The sequence below is a fragment of the Xenopus tropicalis genome, chromosome 1 (assembly GCF_000004195.4).
Source record: "Xenopus tropicalis strain Nigerian chromosome 1, UCB_Xtro_10.0, whole genome shotgun sequence".
In the NCBI taxonomy this organism is placed as follows: Eukaryota; Metazoa; Chordata; class Amphibia; order Anura; family Pipidae; genus Xenopus; species Xenopus tropicalis.
In genome coordinates, this window is record NC_030677.2 from 206,903,301 (window position 1) to 206,925,200 (window position 21,900).

General features: G+C 43.8%; 1 protein-coding gene across 1 annotated transcript in view; it reads right to left on the minus strand.

The window, feature by feature from the left end:
• Window positions 1–21,900, minus strand: part of loxhd1 (lipoxygenase homology domains 1) — a 99,248-nt gene that overhangs the window by 28,039 nt on the left and 49,309 nt on the right. Inside the window, exons 9-26 of the mRNA XM_031894937.1 lie at window positions 16,393–16,473; window positions 16,129–16,313; window positions 13,308–13,406; window positions 11,758–11,906; window positions 10,632–10,755; window positions 9,325–9,575; window positions 8,895–9,030; window positions 7,886–8,046; window positions 5,906–5,992; window positions 5,564–5,699; window positions 4,998–5,152; window positions 3,903–4,063; window positions 3,709–3,785; window positions 3,022–3,218; window positions 2,593–2,785; window positions 2,331–2,491; window positions 1,926–2,238; window positions 761–912 (exon numbers count right to left, since the gene is read on the minus strand). Coding sequence (XP_031750797.1) covers window positions 761–912; window positions 1,926–2,238; window positions 2,331–2,491; window positions 2,593–2,785; window positions 3,022–3,218; window positions 3,709–3,785; window positions 3,903–4,063; window positions 4,998–5,152; window positions 5,564–5,699; window positions 5,906–5,992; window positions 7,886–8,046; window positions 8,895–9,030; window positions 9,325–9,575; window positions 10,632–10,755; window positions 11,758–11,906; window positions 13,308–13,406; window positions 16,129–16,313; window positions 16,393–16,473 — 2,818 coding nt within the window. The remainder of the gene's footprint in view (window positions 1–760; window positions 913–1,925; window positions 2,239–2,330; window positions 2,492–2,592; window positions 2,786–3,021; window positions 3,219–3,708; window positions 3,786–3,902; window positions 4,064–4,997; window positions 5,153–5,563; window positions 5,700–5,905; window positions 5,993–7,885; window positions 8,047–8,894; window positions 9,031–9,324; window positions 9,576–10,631; window positions 10,756–11,757; window positions 11,907–13,307; window positions 13,407–16,128; window positions 16,314–16,392; window positions 16,474–21,900) is intronic.

The following is a 21,900-nucleotide window of genomic DNA, read 5'->3' on the forward strand; positions in this document are numbered from 1 at the left end:
CCCTGTGCTGAAGGTTCTGATCAGCAGAACAATGGGAAGGGAGCAAGATAGCAGCTCCCAGTAGGTATCAGAATAGCACTCAATAGTAAGAAATCCAAGTCCGGCTTGGGACTCCTCCAGTTACATGGGAGTAGGAGAAACAATAGGTTAGCTGAAAGCAGTTCTAATGTGTAGTGCTGGCTGAAAGCTCAGACTCAGGCACAAGGCACTGAGATGGCGCCTACACACCAATATTACAGCTACAAATACATTGTTGGTTTAAGAATAAAATGTTCAAGAAAAAAATGTTAAATGGCAGAGGGAATTATTTGCTATGTAAGCAGTGTAATTTAAAAATAAAAATTACATCATGACAGTATCCCTTTAACACCTGGCATAGGTAGGTGGTAAGTACAGTGCCCTATTGCCCATTGTGCAGCCCAGTGCTCCCTGATGCCCAAGTTAGGGGGTAGGATAAGGGACGCCAACATGCTGCCCTATTACACCTAATGCAGCCACATCTCTATTTATGTTAGAAGCTTAAATACATGTCGTTTTCTGCCTGTTTTTTTCACTGCAAATGATGCCCCAGTTATTACTATTCTCAGCCTAACAATATTTCCCTGGTACAACCAGGCAGCTCCTGCTTGACCCCACACCTTCAATGAGCTATCTGGAGCTGGACAAGAGGCAGTTTAAGAAGCTCAATAACAAGTATTGCATTTAGCAACCACTGTACTAAAATAGTAATAACAAAGATGAATTATGAAGCTGGGCATACCTGGCCCCTCTCAAATTTGTTCAGATGGTTGGCTTTCTTTAGCTGACGTTCTCCCGTGTCTCCTAATTCTCCATATATGGCGGCATAAACATTGGCGTCTGTTCCAGCTCCCCAAACGGTACCGGTAAATACATGGACCTCGTAGCTGTTCTCTGGAGGAAAAGAGAAATAAGGCTAGCCAATCTACCAACTGGGCTGAACCGCTGTCCATAGGAACTAATGGGACCCAGCCAGAAATATGCTTTGCTGAGGTGTACAACGCTACACCCATGTTGAACAGAGAGATATAATTTATATACAGTTTGGGATCTGTTATTTGAAAACCCGTTATCTGGAAAGCTCCAATTTATGGGAAGGGTATCTCTCACAGACTCCATTATAATCAAATAATTACAATTTTTACATTTTCTTTTTCTCTGTAGTAATAAAACAGTTCATTGTAACCCTTATTGGGGCAGAACAGCCCTATTGGGTTTATTTAATGGTTAAATGATTCCCCTTTCTCTGTAATAATAAAACAGTACCTGTACTTGATCCCAACTAAGATATAATTACCCCTTATTGGGGGCAGAACAGCCCTTTTGGGTTTATTTAATGGTTAAATGATTCCCTTTTCTCTGTAATAATAAAACAGTACCTGTACTTGATCCCAACTAAGATATAATTACCCCTTATTGGGGGCAGAACAGCCCTATTGGGTTTATTTAATGGTTAAATGATTCCCTTTTCTCTGTAATAATAAAACAGTACCTGTACTTGATCCCAACTAAGATATAATTACCCCTTATTGGGGGCAGAACAGCCCTATTGGGTTTATTTAATGGTTAAATTATTTTTTAGTTGGCATAAAGTATGGTGAGGCAAATTACAGAAATTACAGAAATCCCCTAAAGTCCTGAGCATTCTGGATAAGAGGTCCCATACTTGTATTTTAAATTCTGGTGTGACTGTCTCTTTAAAACAATATTCACTAAGTGGTTGCTCCTACGTTATTATACCCTTATGACCGATGTGCCTATTGAGGTGCAAGGTGCCCAAGAAACAAAGGATCCCGTACACCTTGCAGACCCTTTCTACATCGTGCCCAAATGCTCCATATTGTCATGGCGCACAGTTGAGGGGTACGTACAAGACTGAGGACCATCCTCTGATGGTGAGACTTTACCTTCTATTTCTGAAGTCTCCAGAGGCAGAAGTTCAACCACTAGCTCTCCATCTTCTTCCCCCCTGGCCAACCAGCGCTTGCACTCAAACTTGTAGGACTCCACCACTTCTCGAGGCTGAAGCTCCTCTTCTTCCTCCTTACTGGATTTCTTCTTCTTGTTGGGTTTTTTCTTCTTCTCCGGCTTCTCCACAGGCATCATCTTTATTCCGACTCGCTTGATCTCAACGCTCTCCAAATACCAGCCGTCTCCAAAGCCGCTGCCATCGTGGCCAATCCTGAGCTTGCGGATCTTACCCACTTCTGCGGCCTCGATCTAAGGGAATGGTATTGAGGGGAACTATGAACGGGCTGTTACCCAAAACACCCATCTGTTCAACCACCAAACAGGCTAATGGCCCCACCAACCTTAAATATATCTACAGCTCCTCTTTCAAAGTCATTAGAACGGCTTCTTAAAAACGTTTCCTCCGTCTTCCCCTGTTCCCCGTAGAGTTGCATGAAGACGTTGGCGTTGGTTCCAGATCCACGTACGTTGCCGGTGGTTACTACCACTTCATAATTTACCACTAGGGCAAAACAACAGAAAGTGGAATAATTTGGGTTTCACTGCATGAAATACAGGGGCTTATGGGAAACAATAGGGAATTACTGTGCCCTTTATACTTACTTTTCTCAATGCTTTTCACCTCGCTAGCGTACACTTCCACCTCCACCTTGCCGTCGCACTCGTCTTTGCACAGCCAGCGGTTAACGGGAAACATGTACTCCTTGCCATGGGCGGGGACCTGAACCACAACGTTGGCCAGGAACCAACCCGCTCGAATCCCTACATTGTCATGGCCAATCAACAGCTTATTGATCTGTCAAGAAAACACAAAGATTGTTATTCTGAAGTTCAAGGTGGATGGTTGCTAGGCTGTTTACACCCTAGCAAATTCCAAACCTGGTAGCTGCACAAAAAAAACTGTATATAATTCTGAACATCATTGCATTACCATGGTTACAGTGCATTTTGCCTGCAGTTTAAGTTTAGACAATACCCCATGATACACAACCAAATGCCCCTCTGGTTCAGAGATGCCCATCTCCTCCTCACCTTCCCTATATCGATGGTATTTATGGTGAAATTATCCACTCGGCCCCTCTCAAAGTTATCCGCCAGGTCGTTATCGGACACCAGCAGGAACTGCTTGTTGGTGTCCCCCTTCTCTCCGTAGAGCTTGACGAAGACCCTGGAATCTGAGCTGGCTCCGCTGACGTCCCCCGTTTTGATCTGAAAGTGATAGCTGATACCTGCCCGGTGCAGGGAAAAAGAGATGGGTATTATTTGGGTGGGAAACCATTGGAATCTCGGCATTTATTATAATCCTGATTTAATAATGGCATTTGGGAGAGTCTTGGGGAGAAATTAAGGGAGCATACAAGTGTACAGTAAAGAACCCCTTTTCCTTGCTTATGGTGAAATCTCCTTTCCTCCAGTCTGAATGGATAACATGGAGGCTGTCTGCACAGCAAGGGAGTGGTGGTATCACATAGAATTTTGGAAACTATCCCCTATCTGTAATAAAAGGCGCTAAGTTTGCCCAGGAGCAGTAACCTATAGCAACCAATAACATATTTGCTTTTTAAACAGGTTACCGGCAAATGCTACCTGCTGATGGGTTACTACTCCTGGGAAAGTGAATTTTATTACATAGCCCCCTAGCGCTGCCACCTCCAGTGTAACGTTGGCACAGGCAGGTTGAAGTCAATAAGGACACAAATAATTACAAATGGAACATACTCCTCAGATTCTGAGAGTCTCCGGCGGGAACCAGCTCCCTAATGATGTGACCGTCATCCTCATTTCTGTCAAACCACCTTTATGGGAAACAAAGGCAAAGGTCTTAATTTATATATAGGACTTTAGATGCAAGCACAGTGCATTCACCTACTGCCCGACCCATTAACATCCAAATAGCTGGCTGGTTCCTGTACCTGTTGCAAGGAAATTCAATAGCCTCTGTCTCCGGTTTCCCATCTTCTCTCACTACAACTTTGTCCATATACCAACCACAGCCTCCTCCTTTCCCATCGTGTCCGATCCGCACTCTTTTCACCTGCTTCAGGGTCACCGCTTCAATAATAAAGTCATCAGCCTGCAATTATTACAGGATGGATAATTACCCCCACTGCTACTATAGGCACCATCTCTCCCTACTATACCCGCTAACCCACAGCCCCAGTCCCTTCCCAGATGCTATTATCCCCCCACTGCTACTATAGGCACCATCTCTCCCTACTATACCTGCTATCCCACAGCCCCAGTCCCTTCCCAGAGACTATTATCCCCCCACTGCTACTATAGGCACCATCTCTCCCTACTATACCTGCTATCCCACAGCCCCAGTCCCTTCCCAGAGACTATTATCCCCCCACTGCTGCTATAGGCACCATCTCTCCCTACTATACCTGCTATCCCACAGCCCCAGTCCCTTCCCAGAGACTATTATCCCCCCACTGCTACTATAGGCACCATCTCTCCCTACTATACCTGCTATCCCACAGCCCCAGTCCCTTCCCAGAGGCTATTATCCCCCCACTGCTACTATAGGCACCATCTCTCCCTACTATACCTGCTATCCCACAGCCCCAGTCCCTTCCCAGAGGCTATTATCCCCCCACTGCTACTATAGGCACCATCTCTCCCTACTATACCTGCTATCCCACAGCCCCAGTCCCTTCCCAGAGTCTATTATCCCCCCACTGCTACTATAGGCACCATCTCTCCCTACTATACCTGCTATCCCACAGCCCCAGTCCCTTCCCAGAGGCTATTATCCCCCCACTGCTACTATAGGCACCATCTCTCCCTACTATACCTGCTATCCCACAGCCCCAGTCCCTTCCCAGAGGCTATTATCCCCCCACTGCTACTATCCAACGGTGGCTGTAGGATAGCAGGTATAGTAGGGAGAGATGATTCCAAGTTTCTTTGCTATGCTCCCTAGGGAGAAGGTCAGTTTCTCCTGCTTGTATGTTGTACGCAGTTGTATTAACTGGTTGTTGCCCCTGTAGAAGGATTATACTCACATTGCCTTTCTCAAACTTATTCATATTGTTTTTGCATTCGATGAGAAAACGCTCTCCTGTGTCGCCGAGTTCACCAAAGAGACAGATAAACACATTGGCATCGGTGCCGCTCCCGCTAACGGTACCAGTGTACACAGTCACGCGATACTTTACCACTGTGGAGGCAAAATAATTGCAATTAAAATCTGTCAGGGGTCCCTGAACTCCTTCAGGTTCATTTGAGCACAATGTGACAATGTTCACCCCACATCGCCCCCGAGAATCCAATATTCAGATAGAACAGCTTGTGAGCCTCCCATGGATAATTCATGGTGATATCAACTTTCTCTGGCAGCGCTGAGTTGTACAGGGAAGGGGGAAAGGGAGACACCAGGAAGGGGACCGTTGCACAAAAATGTCTTAAAATCCCTTGTTTCAACAAAACCTACCGCAACTGTCTAAACTCAGTAAAAGAACATTAAATGCTAAATCTTACACTGCCTTAATAGAAAATTGATCCGTATATATAAACTAAAGTGACTATCCCTTCCCCGTGGTGCAAATACACCCAGCCGCAGGGGTCTCACCAGGCAGGACGGAGTCTATAAGTGGCCCCTCTCCTGGAAGCTCTCTTACAATTTCATGGTCGTCTTCATTCAGGTCCAACCAGCGACCGCATTTAAAGGTATATTTCTCTTTGGTAAGTGTCTTCAGCAGGGTTACCTGTAGGAATTCATGAGTGAAAAGGATGATATACAGATATGTAGGCAATTTTGGGACTGGATTTTCTTTCTTTTTTTTTTCATTTGTTAGGTAGAGTTTCCCTTTTCTTTTCCATCAGAGCCATACTGGGCAGATAATAGGCTGAACACACAAATAAAATATGAAATAAAATATGTAATAAGCTGCCAAGTGCCCTCTGCCCTCACCTTGTTTAAATGCCAACCGGAAAAGGCCGCTCTCTTCTCGTGCCAAACTCGGATTTTGTACAGAGTTCCCAGATCAGGAAGTTCAATCTACAATAACAGCAGAAATGTTAGTTTGTATGGAGAATATCTGTGGCCTGGCTATTCAAGGAGATAATAGTGGACATAATACTACAGGGGCAGGGAATCAAATGTAGCAGTAAATCCTCCTACCTCCAATCATACCAGTCTACAAACCCAACTTCAAAACGACAGATTTGAGACCGATTTGAGGCTGTACCCTCAATCTGTCTAGGACAGTGATCCACAACCAATGACTTGGGGGCAACATGTTGCTCACCAACCCCTTGGATGTTGCTCCCAGTGGCCTCAAAGTGCTTATTTTTGAATTCCTGGCTTGGGGACAAGTTTTGGTTGCATAAAAAACAGTTGTACAGGTATGGGATCCCTTATCCAGAAATTCGTTATCCAGAAGCTCTGAATTATGGAAAACCTGTCTCCCATAGACTCCATTTTAATAAAATAATTCAAATTTTAAAACTGATTTCCATTTTCTCTGTAATAATACAGTACCTGTACTTGATCCCAACTAAGATATAATTACCCCTTATTGGGGGCAGAACAGCCCTATTGGGTTTATTTAATGGTTAAATGATTCCCTTTTCTCTGTAATAATAAAACAGTAACTGTACTTGATCCCAACTAAGATATAATTACCCCTTATTGGGGGCAGAACAGCCCTATTGGGTTTATTTAATGGTTAAATGATTCTCTTTTCTCTGTAATAATAAAACAATACCTGTACTTGATCCAAACTAAGATATAATTACCCCTTATTGGGGCAGAACAGCCCTATTGGGTTTATTTAATGGTTAAATAATTCCCTTTTCTCTGTAATAATAAAACAGTACCTGTACTTGATCCCAACTAAGATATAATTACCCCTTATTGGGGGCAGAACAGCCCTATTGGGTTTATTTAATGGTTAAATGATTCTCTTTTCTCTGTAATAATAAAACAGTACCTGTACTTGATCCCAACTAAGATATAATTACCCCTTATTGGGGGCAGAACAGTCCTATTGGGTTTATTTAATGGTTAAATGATTCCCTTTTCTCTGTAATAATAAAACAGTACCTGTACTTGATCCCAACTAAGATATAATTACCCCTTATTGGGGGCAGAACAGTCCTATCGGGTTTATTTAATGGTTAAATGATTTCCTTTTCTCTGTAATAATTGTGTACCTTGTACTTGATCCCAACTAAGATATAATTACCCCTTATTGGGGGCAGAACAGCCCTATTGGGTTTATTTCATGGTTAAATGATTCCCTTTTCTCTGTAATAATAAAACAGTACCTGTACTTGATCCCAACTAAGATATAATTACCCCTTATTGGGGCAGAACAGCCCTATTGGGTTTATTTAATGGTTAAATGATTCCCTTTTCTCTGTAATAATAAAACAGTACCTGTACTTGATCCCAACTAAGATATAATTAATCCTTATTGGATGCAAAACAATCCTATTGGGTTCTATTAATGTTTTATTGATTTTGTAGTAGACTTAAGGTATGGAGATCCAAATTACGGAAAGACCCCTTATCCAGAATACCCTTGGTCCTGAGTATTCTGGATAAGGGGTCCTATACCTGTACTGCCAAACAGAGCCTCATGTTGACTGCCAGTCCATAAAGGTGCTACCAAATAGCCAACCATAGCCCTTATTTGGCACAGGAGATTTTTTATCTTTGTGTTGCTCATGGTTAAAAAAGGTTGGGGATCCCTGGTCTAGGACATACCCAATTACTCCCAGTTATTCCAACATGCTCCCTTATCTCAGTTCCAAATATGGGGTCAACAAATTGTCCATGAAATAAAAAGTCTCCATTTTTTTATTGTGGCATAACTGTTAAACATTTGCTTCAGGCTACTAACTCACTGAGACCAATCAGAAACAAGGCTTTATTTTAATGTCCTACCATGAACCTGTCGACCTGTCCAGCTTCAAAGTTGTCGGAGTTATTGTCCAGTTTTATTTCATCAGACTTTCCTTTCTCTCCGTAGACCTGAAGAAGGATGTTGGCATCGGTTCCGGCACTTTTCATATCGCTCGTCCATATCCAAAGGGACCATGGATGTTCTACAAGGAAATAACAAATCCTAGTAGTGCTTGTGTCTCCCCAAGACAAAGGCAAAATCCATTAAAACTGGGATCGTACTTGAATCCTACTGGTACCATCTTGCCCTATAGTCACTAAGTTGACCTTCTGACACTAGGGCCACAAGGCAATTGCCCATATTTGTCCTCCAACTAAAGGCAGCTGCCACTCTTATAAAGAACACGTGCCATAACATGAATATGGGTAATACTGTTGCAGGGCCATTACCAAGAGTTAAGGTGGCCATACACCTTCAGATCTGCTCACTTGGCGATGTCGGCAAGCGAGCGGATCTTCTCCCGATATCCCCCACCTACGGATGAGCAATATTGGGAGAATCCAGGCTAATTTGATCGTTTGGCCCTGGGGCCAAATGATCGAATTATAACGACAGGTATAGGCAAAGTTGGTTCGGGGACCGACTAGATTTTTTTAACCTGCCTGATTGATATCTGGCCGATTTCAGGCCAGATATCGGTCGGGCAGGCCCATCGTTAGTGCCCATACACGGGCCAATTAACTGCTGAATCGGTCTAAGGGATCTATATCGACAGCTAGAATCGGCCCGTGTATGGGGGCCTTAAGTAATGTTTGGTGGCAAATTAGAATTCCTAATTTGAGTCTATATTTGAAAAGATTCAGTGCTATCCCTTTGACCCAAATGGCTGCTCTGTTTCACGACTAGCTACATGGACCCAAGTTGTCCTCACAATTTGAGCAGCAGCACATTTTTGCGAATGGAAGAATTTGAGTTGAAGAGTAAATAAGCCCACCATGAATAGGGTGCTGTTGGGTATGCCACAATGGAGCCTGCTCCATTCATACTTACTCTTCTGCCTCTTCTGGCGTAAGGACAACATTTCATAGAGTTCTCTCTCTATTAAGCCATCTCCTTCGTCTACATCCAACCAATGGCCACATGGAAATGTTTGTTCAATGCCGGTGAATGGGCAGTAAACTATAACCTGTAATATAGGAACAGAGGTAAAGTCATGGGCAGTGAGGGATGCCACCTTTCCCTTTATAAAATATCAGCGGTGAGGGAATGGGGAAAAGTGGTGACATAATGGGGGCTGAAAAGTGGGCATAAACAGAAATGCCAGGGTCATAACAATGGGTTTGGCTAAATTTACCAATATAATGCCAGCTTTTAGCCATTATGACCAGAATACATTTTACTACAAGGTAATCTTAGGGTGACCTTCTCATAAGCACAAATGCCATTATCTTTATGTTCTTATGTTGCAGACCCCCTTTACCTTCTCACAGTACCATCCAGCCCCTACACCGTTTCCATCATGTCCAATTGTCACTCTGCTGAGGGGGCTCAGTAGCGCTGCGATTTCAATGTTGAAAATGTCTATCCTCCCTCTCTCGAATTCCCCTCCTTCCAAGAAGAGTTTGCCGCTGTTCTTCACACCTTTCTCTCCATGGAGGATAACGTGGATCTTGGAATCTGTTCCGGCACCTCGGATATCTCCAGTCATAATTGCAACGTTGTAGACAATGCCTGGGGAATGAAGACGTCTTTAGTTGTGCCGGGCCTGGGACAAAATTGACTGGGCAGGGGCCTTTCTTTATATAAAGCAGAACTTCCCAACCCTGGGAGCTTCAGTTGTTGTTGAGCTCCAGTAGTATTCCTAGCACCAACAACAAGTCAAGGGCCATGGGTTGGAAACAGTGATATCAAGTGTCACAAACAACATCTTGTCCTGCTACCTCCTTCTTGCTCTATTATTCACACCTTTCTCTACTGTCTTCACCTTGCCCTACTGTCTCTATGTTACCTTATGTCTCCCTTCTGTCTTCTTGCTCTTCTATCATTCTCTTGCCCTAATGTCACCATCTTCCCCTGTTGTTGCCATCTTGCTCTACTGCCAGCATAATGACCTGTTTTAACCCCCTTACCCTACTGCTATCATCTGCTTTACAATCTTTCCCTAATCACCATTATGCTTTTATTGCCTCTTGTCACCATATATTTGTACTTTCACCCTATTGCTCTACAATTGCCACCTTGTCCTACTGTTGGCATCTTGCAAAGCTGCCACCATCTGCTGCCATTTTGTTATTTTATCCAACTGCTGTTATCTTGCCCTACTTTCACCTTCTGCCAAAATCACTGTCTAGGACCACTTTCCCTTGCAGTTATCACAAGGACCAAATCGAATAAACATGGTATGCTCTGTATTGAAGGACAATTCTAGAGAACTACAAGCAAATGTATCACAAAAAAATCAAGCACACAGCTGGTAGATGGTGATAGGTACTGAGAAGGTGCAGCAGTCGATACTGAAGAGATAGTGGTAGGTACAAATGAGAAAAGATGCATGGCTTATCAAATCTGGAACTAGAAAATATATCCACTGCACGTTTTAATAGGTGAACTGGTCCTGGACTATGGGGTCCCCTTGGAAGGCCCAACTCATGGTGCTTCATTTGCTGTTGAACTTGCTCTACTGCTGCCATCTTGCTCCAGAGGTCTCAGGCTGGGTACCACTTTATTCTACTCCCAAGGGAGATTGTTGCATACCGACCCCCTACCAAAGACATCTCAGATTAATACCTGTTGCTTCACTCCCTCCGACAAGCAGATCTCGCTGAATCTTTCCATCATCTTCATCGATAGCGAGCCAGCGAGAGCAGGGGAACTCATAAACGGTTTTGTTTCCAATATCTTCAATGATAACCTGCAAATGAGCAAATACGTTCCATTCATTGACTTGCAAATAACACTGTGACACCCAATTACGCGCTGAACCGATAACCTTGTGTACATTACAGGCAGCTCCTCTGAGAGCAACATACACTGTATATGCAATTAAATGGTAAAATGTATATCATTACATAGAAATGGAACAAATGTACTAGGTTAGGGCATTCATGGAAAGGTCACTGTTTTCTCTTTACATGAAGAAGCTAATGGCTGTTAATTACGGGGAAAGTAAGGGTCATTAATGAAGGCCAATTAATGAATAACAGCCCTAAGAGCAAAGCACTTGCAGCTACGATGCCCTGGGTACCCCTGGAACTATAGCAGGGTGACTGTTACCCCAATGTTTCTATATATCTGTAACCTTGTTATGGGCTAAGGGGGCCCAGCCTGAAGGCCAGTTAGGGGGGGATTTGGGGTGAGTGCTTATTTGTGCCCTGGGTACCCCTGGAACTATAGCAGGGTGACTGTTACCCCAATGTTTCTATATATCTGTAACCTTGTTATGGGCTAAGGGGGCCCAGCCTGAAGGCCAGTTAGGGGGGATTTGGGGTGAGTGCTTATTTGTGCCCTGGGTACCCCTGGAACTATAGCGGGGTGACTGTTACCCCAATGTTTCTATATATCTGTAACCTTGTTATGGGCTAAGGGGGCCCAGCCTGAAGCCCAGGCATGCTGTATATGTGTGTATAGTATGTGCAAGGGGGAGGGAGGGGCTCATTAGTTCCATGGTCAGATTTAACTAAACTCATTCAATAGGTTTGCAAATTAATGCTAATTAGGTTTGATTTCACTTCAGAAAACCGATTTACTTTTTCTGCACTCTCAGCACATGGGGCTAAATGTTCCATATCCAACATTACACTCACTGCACTGCAGGCAATAATCAATCGAATGCACAATAATGATGGGTGGGGGTTATACGTTCCCCACAGATGCCATTGCTGCAGATGGGAAGGGGTCCAGCAGTTTCCCTTACCTTCTCCAGGAACCAGCCTGCCGAGCCTCCTTTGTTGTTGTGACCTATAGTGATTTTCCTTATTTTCCCCAGATTTGGCGCATCAATAGTAAATTTGTCTTCTGACCCCTTCTCAAAGTTGTTTTTATCATTGTCAAGTTTCCGCTCCCCTAATAAAGGAAATTAAAGCTGATCATTCATGTCTATGGGATTCCGATGCTTATATCTGGGACATGTCAGAAAAACAATTTACTTTCCAATACATTTCTGCACTTGTAAAGTAGAGTGTACAAGATTACCTGGTAGTCATGTGACTCTCTGCAATTCCTTTCCAACACTTCAGCAGTCCTGCCCTGCTTTATGGCTGAGATTCTAGCTATCTGTATAACAGAGCATTCTGTCACAGTGGCACAGATCCTATCTGATCCCCCCCCCCCCATTGTAAGCAGCAGTCCTGCCCTGCTTTATGGCTGAGATTCTAGCTATCTGTATAACAGAGCATTCTGTCACAGTGGCACAGATCCTATCTGATCCCCCCATTGTAAGCAGCAGCCCTGCCCTGCTTTATGGCTGAGATTCTAGCTATCTGTATAACAGAGCATTCTGTCACAGTGGCACAGATCCTATCTGATCCCCACCCCCCCATTGTAAGCAGCAGTCCTGCCCTGCTTTATGGCTGAGATTCTAGCTATCTGTATAACAGAGCATTCTGTCACAGTGGCACAGATCCTATCTGATCCCCCCATTGTAAGCAGCAGTCCTGCCCTGCTTTATGGCTGAGATTCTAGCTATCTGTATAACAGAGCATTCTGTCACAGTGGCACAGATCCTATCTGATCCCCCCCATTGTAAGCAGCAGTCCTGCCCTGCTTTATGGCTGAGATTCTAGCTATCTGTATAACAGAACATTCTGTCACAGTGGCACAGATCCTATCTGATCCCCCCATTGTAAGCAGCAGCCCTGCCCTGCTTTATGGCTGAGATTCTAGCTATCTGTATAACAGAGCATTCTGTCACAGTGGCACAGATCCTATCTGATCCCCCCATTGTAAGCAGCAGTCCTGCCCTGCTTTATGGCTGAGATTCTAGCTATCTGTATAACAGAACATTCTGTCACAGTGGCACAGATCCTATCTGATCCCCCCATTGTAAGCAGCAGTCCTGCCCTGCTTTATGGCTGAGATTCTAGCTATCTGTATAACAGAGCATTCTGTCACAGTGGCACAGATCCTATCTGATCCCCCCATTGTAAGCAGCAGTCCTGCCCTGCTTTATGGCTGAGATTCTAGCTATCTGTATAACAGAGCATTCTGTCACAGTGGCACAGATCCTATCTGATCCCCCCATTGTAAGCAGCAGTCCTGCCCTGCTTTATGGCTGAGATTCTAGCTATCTGTATAACAGAGCATTCTGTCACAGTGGCACAGATCCTATCTGATCCCCCCCATTGTAAGCAGCAGTCCTGCCCTGCTTTATGGCTGAGATTCTAGCTATCTGTATAACAAACAGTCAAATCAGACATTTCATATATAAGAGAATGCTGTAGTAAATGGAATTTTAATAGACAGTACCTGTGTCTCCATTCTCCCCAAAAATATTGAGGAAAACATCTGCATCAGTCCCACTGCCATTGGCTGCACCAGTAAAGACTCTTGCAACATATTTGTTCACTGCAAAGCAAAATAAAAATTAATTTAGCTTGTATGAGTGGCTCAATGGCCTAATGCACTACAGGGGATATTAAAATTAAATGAGCAATATTTGCCATAGTGCAGTAATCCATTTCAATTAATCAGCAGTCAAGCTAGTCAATATTGGTGTAAAATAATGGCAGGAAAACTTGGTTCTGGTATGGGCTGTGTTAGAAATAAGTACAAACAGGGCTTGCATGGGATCCCTTATCCGGAATCATATGAATTACGGAGAAACCATCTCCCATAGTCTCCATTATAAGCAAAGAAATTCTAATTAAATTCTAATTTCTCTGTAATAATATAAGTACCTTGTACTTGATCCCTATTAGGATATAATTAATGCTTATTGGGGGCAAAACAATCCTGTTGGCATTTAATGTTTAAATCATTTTTTACTAGAAATTAAGTAAGGAAATCCAAGTTACTGCAAGACCCCCTTACCCAGAAATCCCCCCAGTCCTGAGTGTTATGGATATTATGAATAACAGGTCCCATAAAGGGATGACACCTGTCTGATTTTGACCCGGACAGCCTGGTTTTCGGGTCAAAACTGCCTGGGCGGTTTCCCAATTAGGCAAACCAAGCAGGACTCTGAGATTGACATGGCGATCGTCCAATCACCATGTCATAGCCCTACCTGCAAAATCATAACCCCGCCCTCTCTGCCTGGAGTTAGGCAACCCTAGTCCCATACCTGCATATAAGGTCATTTTTGAGCATTTTCTGTAGCATAAAGTGGCATTGTATCTTAATCAGCCCCTTAAAAAAATGCTCATGTCTATGAATCAGCCACTAGGTGGTGTAGAAGCATCTGTGACTGTACCTGCCCATGAACTTATTAGTACAGTATGGAACCCATTATCCAGAATGCTCGTGACCTGGGGTATGCCGGGGTAAGGGGTCTTTTCGTACTTGATCCCAACTAAGATATAATTACCCCTTATTGGGGGCAGAACAGCCCTATTGGGTTTATTTAATGGTTAAATGATTCCCTTTTCTCTGTAATAATAAAACAGTACCTGTACTTGATCCCAACTAAGATATAATTACCCCTTATTGGGGGCAGAACAGTCCTATTGGGTTAATTTAATGGTTAAATGATTCCCCTTTCTCTGTAATAATAAAGCAGTACCTGTACTTGATCCCAACTAAGATATAATTACCCCTTATTGGGGGCAGAACAGCCCTATTGGGTTTATTTAATGGTTAAATGATTCCCTTTTCTCTGTAATAATAAAACAGTACCTGTACTTGATCCCAACTAAGATATAATTACCCCTTATTGGGGGCAGAACAGCCCTATTGGGTTTATTTCATGGTTAAATAATTCCCTTTTCTCTGTAATAATAAAACAGTACCTGTACTTGATCCCAACTAAGATATAATTACCCCTTATTGGGGGCAGAATCAAGTACAGGTACTGTTTTATTATTACAGAGAAAGGGGAATCATTTAACCATTAAATAAACCCAATAGGACTGTTCTGCCCCAATAAGGGGTAATTATATCTTAGTTGGGATCAAGTACAGGTACTGTTTTATTATTACAGAGAAAGGGGAATCATTTAACCATTAAATAAACCCAATAGGACTGTTCTGCCCCCAATAAGGGGTAATTATATCTTAGTTGGGATCAAGTACAGGTACTGTTTTATTATTACAGAGAAAAGGGAATCATTTAACCATTAAATAAACCCAATAGGGCTGTTCTGCCCCCAATAAGGGGTAATTATATCTTAGTTGGGATCAAGTACAGGTACTGTTTTATTATTACAGAGAAAAAGGAAATCAGTTTTAAAATTCTGAATTATTTGATTAAAATGGAGTCTATGGGAGACGGGCATAAATAGAGTTGAATGAAATATCTTATTTCTGATTCATTTCCTTATTGGGAGCTGAATGAGCGCTCTCTGCATGGAATACGCAGCCCTTGTCACCGGCTGAAATAAATTGTTGAGTGAAACATTTATACCCCGAGAGTGTGACGCCGATCAGCGTGGGGCAATTCACAGCCAAGCCGGCAGATGGATGGCAGCCGCAGGTTATTGGCTCAGAAAGAGCTGGCAGTAGCCAAGTTACAAGCCAAACACGTGTAAGGGGCCGTCAATGAGCGACCGCAACCATTCGTAGTCTGAATATCATTCAATTATAAGTCACCTTGAATGAAGTTGGCTGATTGGACCACCCCAGATTCTCTGGAATATTAACAAAAAAAGTGTCCTGGGCTTAAAGGGGAAGTTCAGCTGTAATTCCAGTAGGTCATCTTCTTTAATTTTTTTAATTACTTAGCTTTTTGTTCAGCAGTTATCTCATTCAAGCCACTGCCTGGTTACTGGGGTCTAATTTACCCTACCAACCAGGCAGTGGTATAAGTGAGAGACTGAAATGAACAGAAATATAAGTAGTATAGGCATCGGAACCAGGCGCGGGGGGGGGGGTTTGGTTTTGGAAGTTGTGGTTAAACTGCTGCACACTTGTGGAGATGGAAGGGGATGGGTGGGCGGTGTAGGCAGAGGGGCGGAGGCTCGGAAAGGCTTCAGAGGGGCTCTATTTGGCCACAAAGAGTGGGTGTGCCCAAAAATGTTGGCCGCGTGCTATGCATGCTCCCCTAGCCCCCCCCAACCAAAAACATCTTCTGCTGCCCCTGATAACATCAATGTTGTAGGCTCACAGAAGCCTGGGTACCCCCGTTGGCTTACTTTTGGGCACATCCATGGGATTGAGACTGCCCAGCAGATCCCTGACGTAAAGCCCATCGCCATCTTCCTTGCTCAGCCAGTTGTTGCAGGGGAAGTAGAACCGGAGATGGGGCCTGTTCATATCCGTTATGATGGCCCGATCCAGATACCATCCTGCATTCATTCCTGTGTTATCATGCTCAATTCTGCAATACAACGGGGAACCGGTGAATAAAGGACAATCATGTGGTAGAAAGTGGCTGCCAAGCGTTAGTCTATACATACCTGATCTTCTTGAGTGGTCCGACGTTATTGGTTTTGACTCTAAACACATCAGTCTTTGACCGTTCGAAGGCAGTCCTACTCCTACAATACACATGCATTGCGAGTTTAAGTGCTATGGTCAGAATTGGACTTCCAACAGAACCATTCTAGGCAAGAATTTCTGTTGTGCCACAAACTCATCCCATGCAAGACATGTTTGGCAACAAATGGCTTCCATACAAGACCATTTGTTGGAAATGTCTTAAAAGCCACGAGTTGGTGAAATTCTAGGGGGAAATTCGTGGTGCTTTATGCACTGCTGCCAAATGGGTTTCTTTTACATAAAACAAAGCTGTTTTTGAAGTTTGGATCGAATAGGCTCCAGGCAAACACTAAGTGTAGGCCTGTAGGAAACAGTTGCTGGTAGGAAGAAGGTACAGCAAGTATAGTAAGGTAGGATTTCTACCAGAAAAGCAAGATGGAATCCATGGGGCAAGATGGAGACAGTAGGGTCCCAGAGAGAGATTACAGTAAGATGGTACCAGAAAGGAAAGATGGTGACAGTAGAGCAAAATGACTTCATTAGGACAAGATGGTGGCAGTGGAAAATGAAGCAGACAGTAGAGCGAGATAGTACAAGCAGGATAAGATGTAGACAGTGGGCAAGATGGGCTAAATAGTACAACTAGGTCAAGACAGAGAGAGAAGGGCAAGATAGTACAAGAAGAGCAAGCTACTGTATAGACAGTACAGCAAGATAGCACAAGTAGTACAAGATGTAAACAGTAGGGCGAGGTAGTACTAGCAGGACAAATAGAGACAGTAAAACAAGATGGAGACAGTAAGGCAAGATAGAACAGTAGGGCAAGATGGAGCAAGTAGGGCAAGGTAGTACAAGAAGAACAAATACAGACAGTAAGGCAAGTTGGGGACAGTAGGGCAAGATAGTACAAAAAGGACAAATACAGACAGTAGGGCAAGTTGGGGAAAGTAGGGCAAAATAGTACAAGAAGGACAAATACAGACAGTAGCGCAAGATGGAGACAGTAGGGCAAGATAGAACTAGAAGGACAAATACAGACAGTAGGGCAAGATGGAGACAGTAGGGCAAGATAGAACTAGAAGGACAAATACAGACAGTAGGGCAAGATGGAGACAGTAGGGCAAGATAGAACTAGAAGGACAAATACAGACAGTAGGGCAAGATGGAGACAGTAGGGCAAGATAGAACTAGAAGGACAAATACAGACAGTAGGGCAAGATGGAGACAGTAGGGCAAGATAGAACTAGAAGGACAAATACAGACAGTAGGGCAAGATGGAGACAGTAGGGCAAGATAGAACTAGAAGGACAAATACAGACAGTAGAGCAAGATACAAGAAGGACATCATAGAGACAGTAGGGCAAGATAGTATAAGAAGGACAAGATGGAAACAATAGGGTAAGTAGGGCAAGCTGATGACTGTAGGGTTACATTAGTGTTACCCAACCTGTGATCTCTCAGGTAAAACTCCCTGTTGTGGGTTCTCTATGTGTTTAACAACCAGTGAAAAGCTACCCACTGTACTTTATACAGTTGCCCCACCAACACTAAACACAACTCTAACTGTGACCAATTTGGTGGCAACATTTCTAACTCTGATTCATCCATGTCAAACTGTAAAGGGGAAGTAAACCCAGAAATATCAGAAAAGTTAATTCTAAGCAACTTTTCAACATACATTGGTTATTCGGCGGAATCTTTCACAATGGGTTCGGCCGGATCCCAGAATAGTGTATTCGGTAATTTTGAATGAATGTATATTGGAAAGCTGCCGAGAAATGTTTTCTTTCATTAGGGACAAAGTTATTTTTGGATTTACATCCCATTAAAGATCTTTTTGTCCAATCCATGACCTATTTACAATGTGCCAATAGACTTGCTTATGACAGAAGGATAGTACTGTGGATATTCTTTATCACTTTGGTCACTTTGTCACATTAGACACCTGTAGATCCGACAGTCTATACATATTAATATATGTAGCATAATGTATGTATGTATGCTATTGGGATTTCCCTGGGCTCATTTTGGCAGTTTTTCAGCCTTAGCTACTATGTGACATTCTGCGACAGCTGAGAAATACCCACGGTACGTAATACATTGTATAGCAATAAGAGATATTAGAGATATAGCATGTTATTCTACCTTCACGTGTTCTTCTTAAGATCTGTTAAAATACATCTATTTGTATGAATTTGCCAAAACATCTGATTAATTGGATCATAAAAGAACTAAAGTTTTTTAAAAAATTCCACTGAGCAGCCATGTTTTTGTTGCTATTGTGCTGCCTGTTTGTTCATTGAATGCTCAGAACATGGTGGTGCACGTGGGAGCACACTTAGTAGGGACCGGGTCCGATAAAGGACAAATAAAACCTACCTACAACCTCAGGCCCCCTCCAATAACCTCCCTTGCCCCTTCCTCAACCAACCACCTCATAGTTGCAGAACTATATCTATCTATGTCCCCTATGGAGAGCAGGGTGATTGTTGGGTTCCATCTCTTACCTTTATTTGGGTTCTTTTCTGTGCAATCACACACAATCTGGTTGGCTATAAAAATCATAGTAGAGTAGAGGGGTTGGCTGGCACCACTCATTTGTAGCCGGTTACACAGAAAGAAGCAGTTCTGTGATTCCCAGGGGGTGCAGATTGGGAGTAAAGGGGGTCCTCTGGAATGGGCCTGGGGCTGTAGGTTGGCTTCAGTATAATCAGTGGGAGGAGCCAGGTTTTTAGGCACCCCCTAGTCATCCTAGTTGCTTACCTGCTAGTTACCAGCCTAAGGTACTTATGCTAAGCTCTATTAGCCATATTTATTGGATCTACTATATAGTAGAGGATAGTAAGTAGCTAGAATCACTGAAGGCTGGGGGGGGGGGGGGGGGTAGGGGTGCCCCCCACAGTGATTTTAGCTTTTGCTCTCCATTCGAGGGCCACCAAATCTAGCAATTTATACTCGATAACTGAAATGTACTGTACAAGTCTCAGTAATAGGTGAGCGAGTAGCAAACGTACATCCGACTAGAGAGAGCGTGCAAGCAGGAGAATAAGGGGCACAGATAGGTAGATAGATGATAGATAGATAGATAGATAGATAGATAGATAGATAGATAGATAGATGATAGATAGATGATAGATAGATGATAGATAGATAGATGATAGATAGATGATAGATAGATAATAGATAGATAGATGATAGATAGATGATAGATAGATGATAGATAGATAGATAGATAGATGATAGATAGATAGATAGATCATTCAGCATTCAGTAAAGAGAAATGGGAGACCCACCTATAAATGATCTATACATGAAATAAATATACAAGCAGGGGGTGGGCATAAAACATTCTGATGGCAGCTTACAGGGGGAGGGACACTAAGCCTGCGACTTAATCACTGGGTGGAGCTAGAAACTCCCATGGCAGCTTACAGGGGGAGGGACAAGGAGACTGTAATGGAGGAAGTGGGTGGGACTAAAAGACTCAGATGTCAGCCTACAGGGGGAGGGGCAGGGAATCTGTAAATCCAACCTGCTCAATCAACATCCGGCAAATATTTGGCCAGGTAACGGTCAGGGAGGCCTGTCAGAGTGCCCCATATGTGCCCTGATAAGCTGCTGATCAGTCTGAAGGACCCTAATTGGCAGCTTAAATTTGTCCGTGTATGGGGGCACCTTTATACCAGAACAGTATGGTGGTGGCTTAAAGGTGGGGAAAGACTGTAACTCAAGCAAGTGGGCTGGACTTGATCAGTCTGGTGACAGTTTACAGGAGAACAACACAGAGACTATAACTCGAGTAGTGGGTTGGACTAGAACAGTATGATACCAGATTACTGGGGGAGGGACAAGGAGGTGGGCTGGACTAGAACAGTATGAGTATGATGGCGGCTTACAGGGGAGGGGCAAGGAGACTGTAACCCAAGAGGTGGGCTGGACTAGAACAGTATGAGTATGATGGCGGCTTACAGGGGAGGGGCAAGGAGACTGTAACCCAAGAGGTGGGCTGGACTAGAACAGTATGATGGCGGCTTACAGGGGAGGGGCAAGGAGACTGTAACCCAAGAGGTGGGCTGGACTAGAACAGTATGATGGCGGCTTACAGGGGAGGGGCAAGGAGACTGTAACTCAAGCAGTGGGCTGTATTAGAGCAGTATGATGGCGGCTTACAGGGGAGGGGCAAGGAGACTGTAACTCAAGCAGTGGGCTGTATTAGAGCAGTATGATGGCGGCTTACAGGGGAGGGGCAAGGAGACTGTAACTCAAGCAGTGGGCTGTATTAGAGCAGTATGATGGCGGCTTACAGGGGAGGGGCAAGGAGACTGTAACTCAAGCAGTGGGCTGTATTAGAGCAGTATGATGGCGGCTTACAGGGGAGGGGCAAGGAGACTGTAACTCAAGCAGTGGGCTGTATTAGAGCAGTATGATGGAGGCTTACAGGGGAGGGGCAGGACTGTAAATATAGCTTTGGGCTGACCTATACATTATGAAGGCAGCCTACATAGGGGAGGGGCATGGAGGCTGTAGCCCAGCAGTGGGCTGGACTACAATACTTTGAAGGCGGCTTACTGGGGAGGAACAGGGAATCTGTTACTAAAGCAGTGGGCTGGAGGGGAGACATGTGGGCTCATAAGGACACATCATGGGCAGCTTTAACTCTTTAGTAACAGGGAAAATCACAGATCGTAAATACACAATTCTGCTTCAAATATACCAAAAGCATCTTAGGGCTTAGTTCTTCTTATGATCCACTTTGTCTGTAAAAAAGCCACCAGTATGTTATGGCAAAGCAGAAAAAAAACCCAAACACAGTTATAACCCTGCAAACACTTGAAATACATGATATTTAACCCCTTGCACTTACGCGGTTCCCGTACGCGACACACGGGCAAGTGCATCACGCAAGCAGAAAATATCATGTATCCGACTGCCACAGAATCCAACAAACTCCCGGCACCTCTACAGGAAGGGTTTGTTGTGGGCATGCAGCTAGAAAAGGGGGGTACCCAGCTACTGAGCAGGATACATTGATGCAACTGGCACAAGGGAAGGGGGTGTGGCTAAGTGGTGCCAGATGCTTCAATAAAATCTGCTTCTTCTATAGATGTATATGGGGAAACCAAAAGCTGGAGGCCCCTAAACTAGAATTTGTAATAGCAGTGCTATTGGGTACAGTTCCTGGCAGTCTGGGGGTGCAATATAAGGTGCACAATAGAGTACAGTACATTGCAGTCTGTTTGTAAAGTAAATGAGCATGCAGCTGAGCTTGATTCACCCAAGTACACGGTATCAGCAATGAGAAAATACATGTCCTTCCATCTTTTTGCCATTCGCTGAACATTATAAACCAGGTATGTGAGTCTTGTTCCTGTATAGCACTGAATGGCCAGAGTATGTATCCTGCATGGGAAAGCTGTTATACAGGGAACTCTGAGTATCACTCATGTATTATAAGGGATAATGTACCCCCTACTGTAAATGATAAG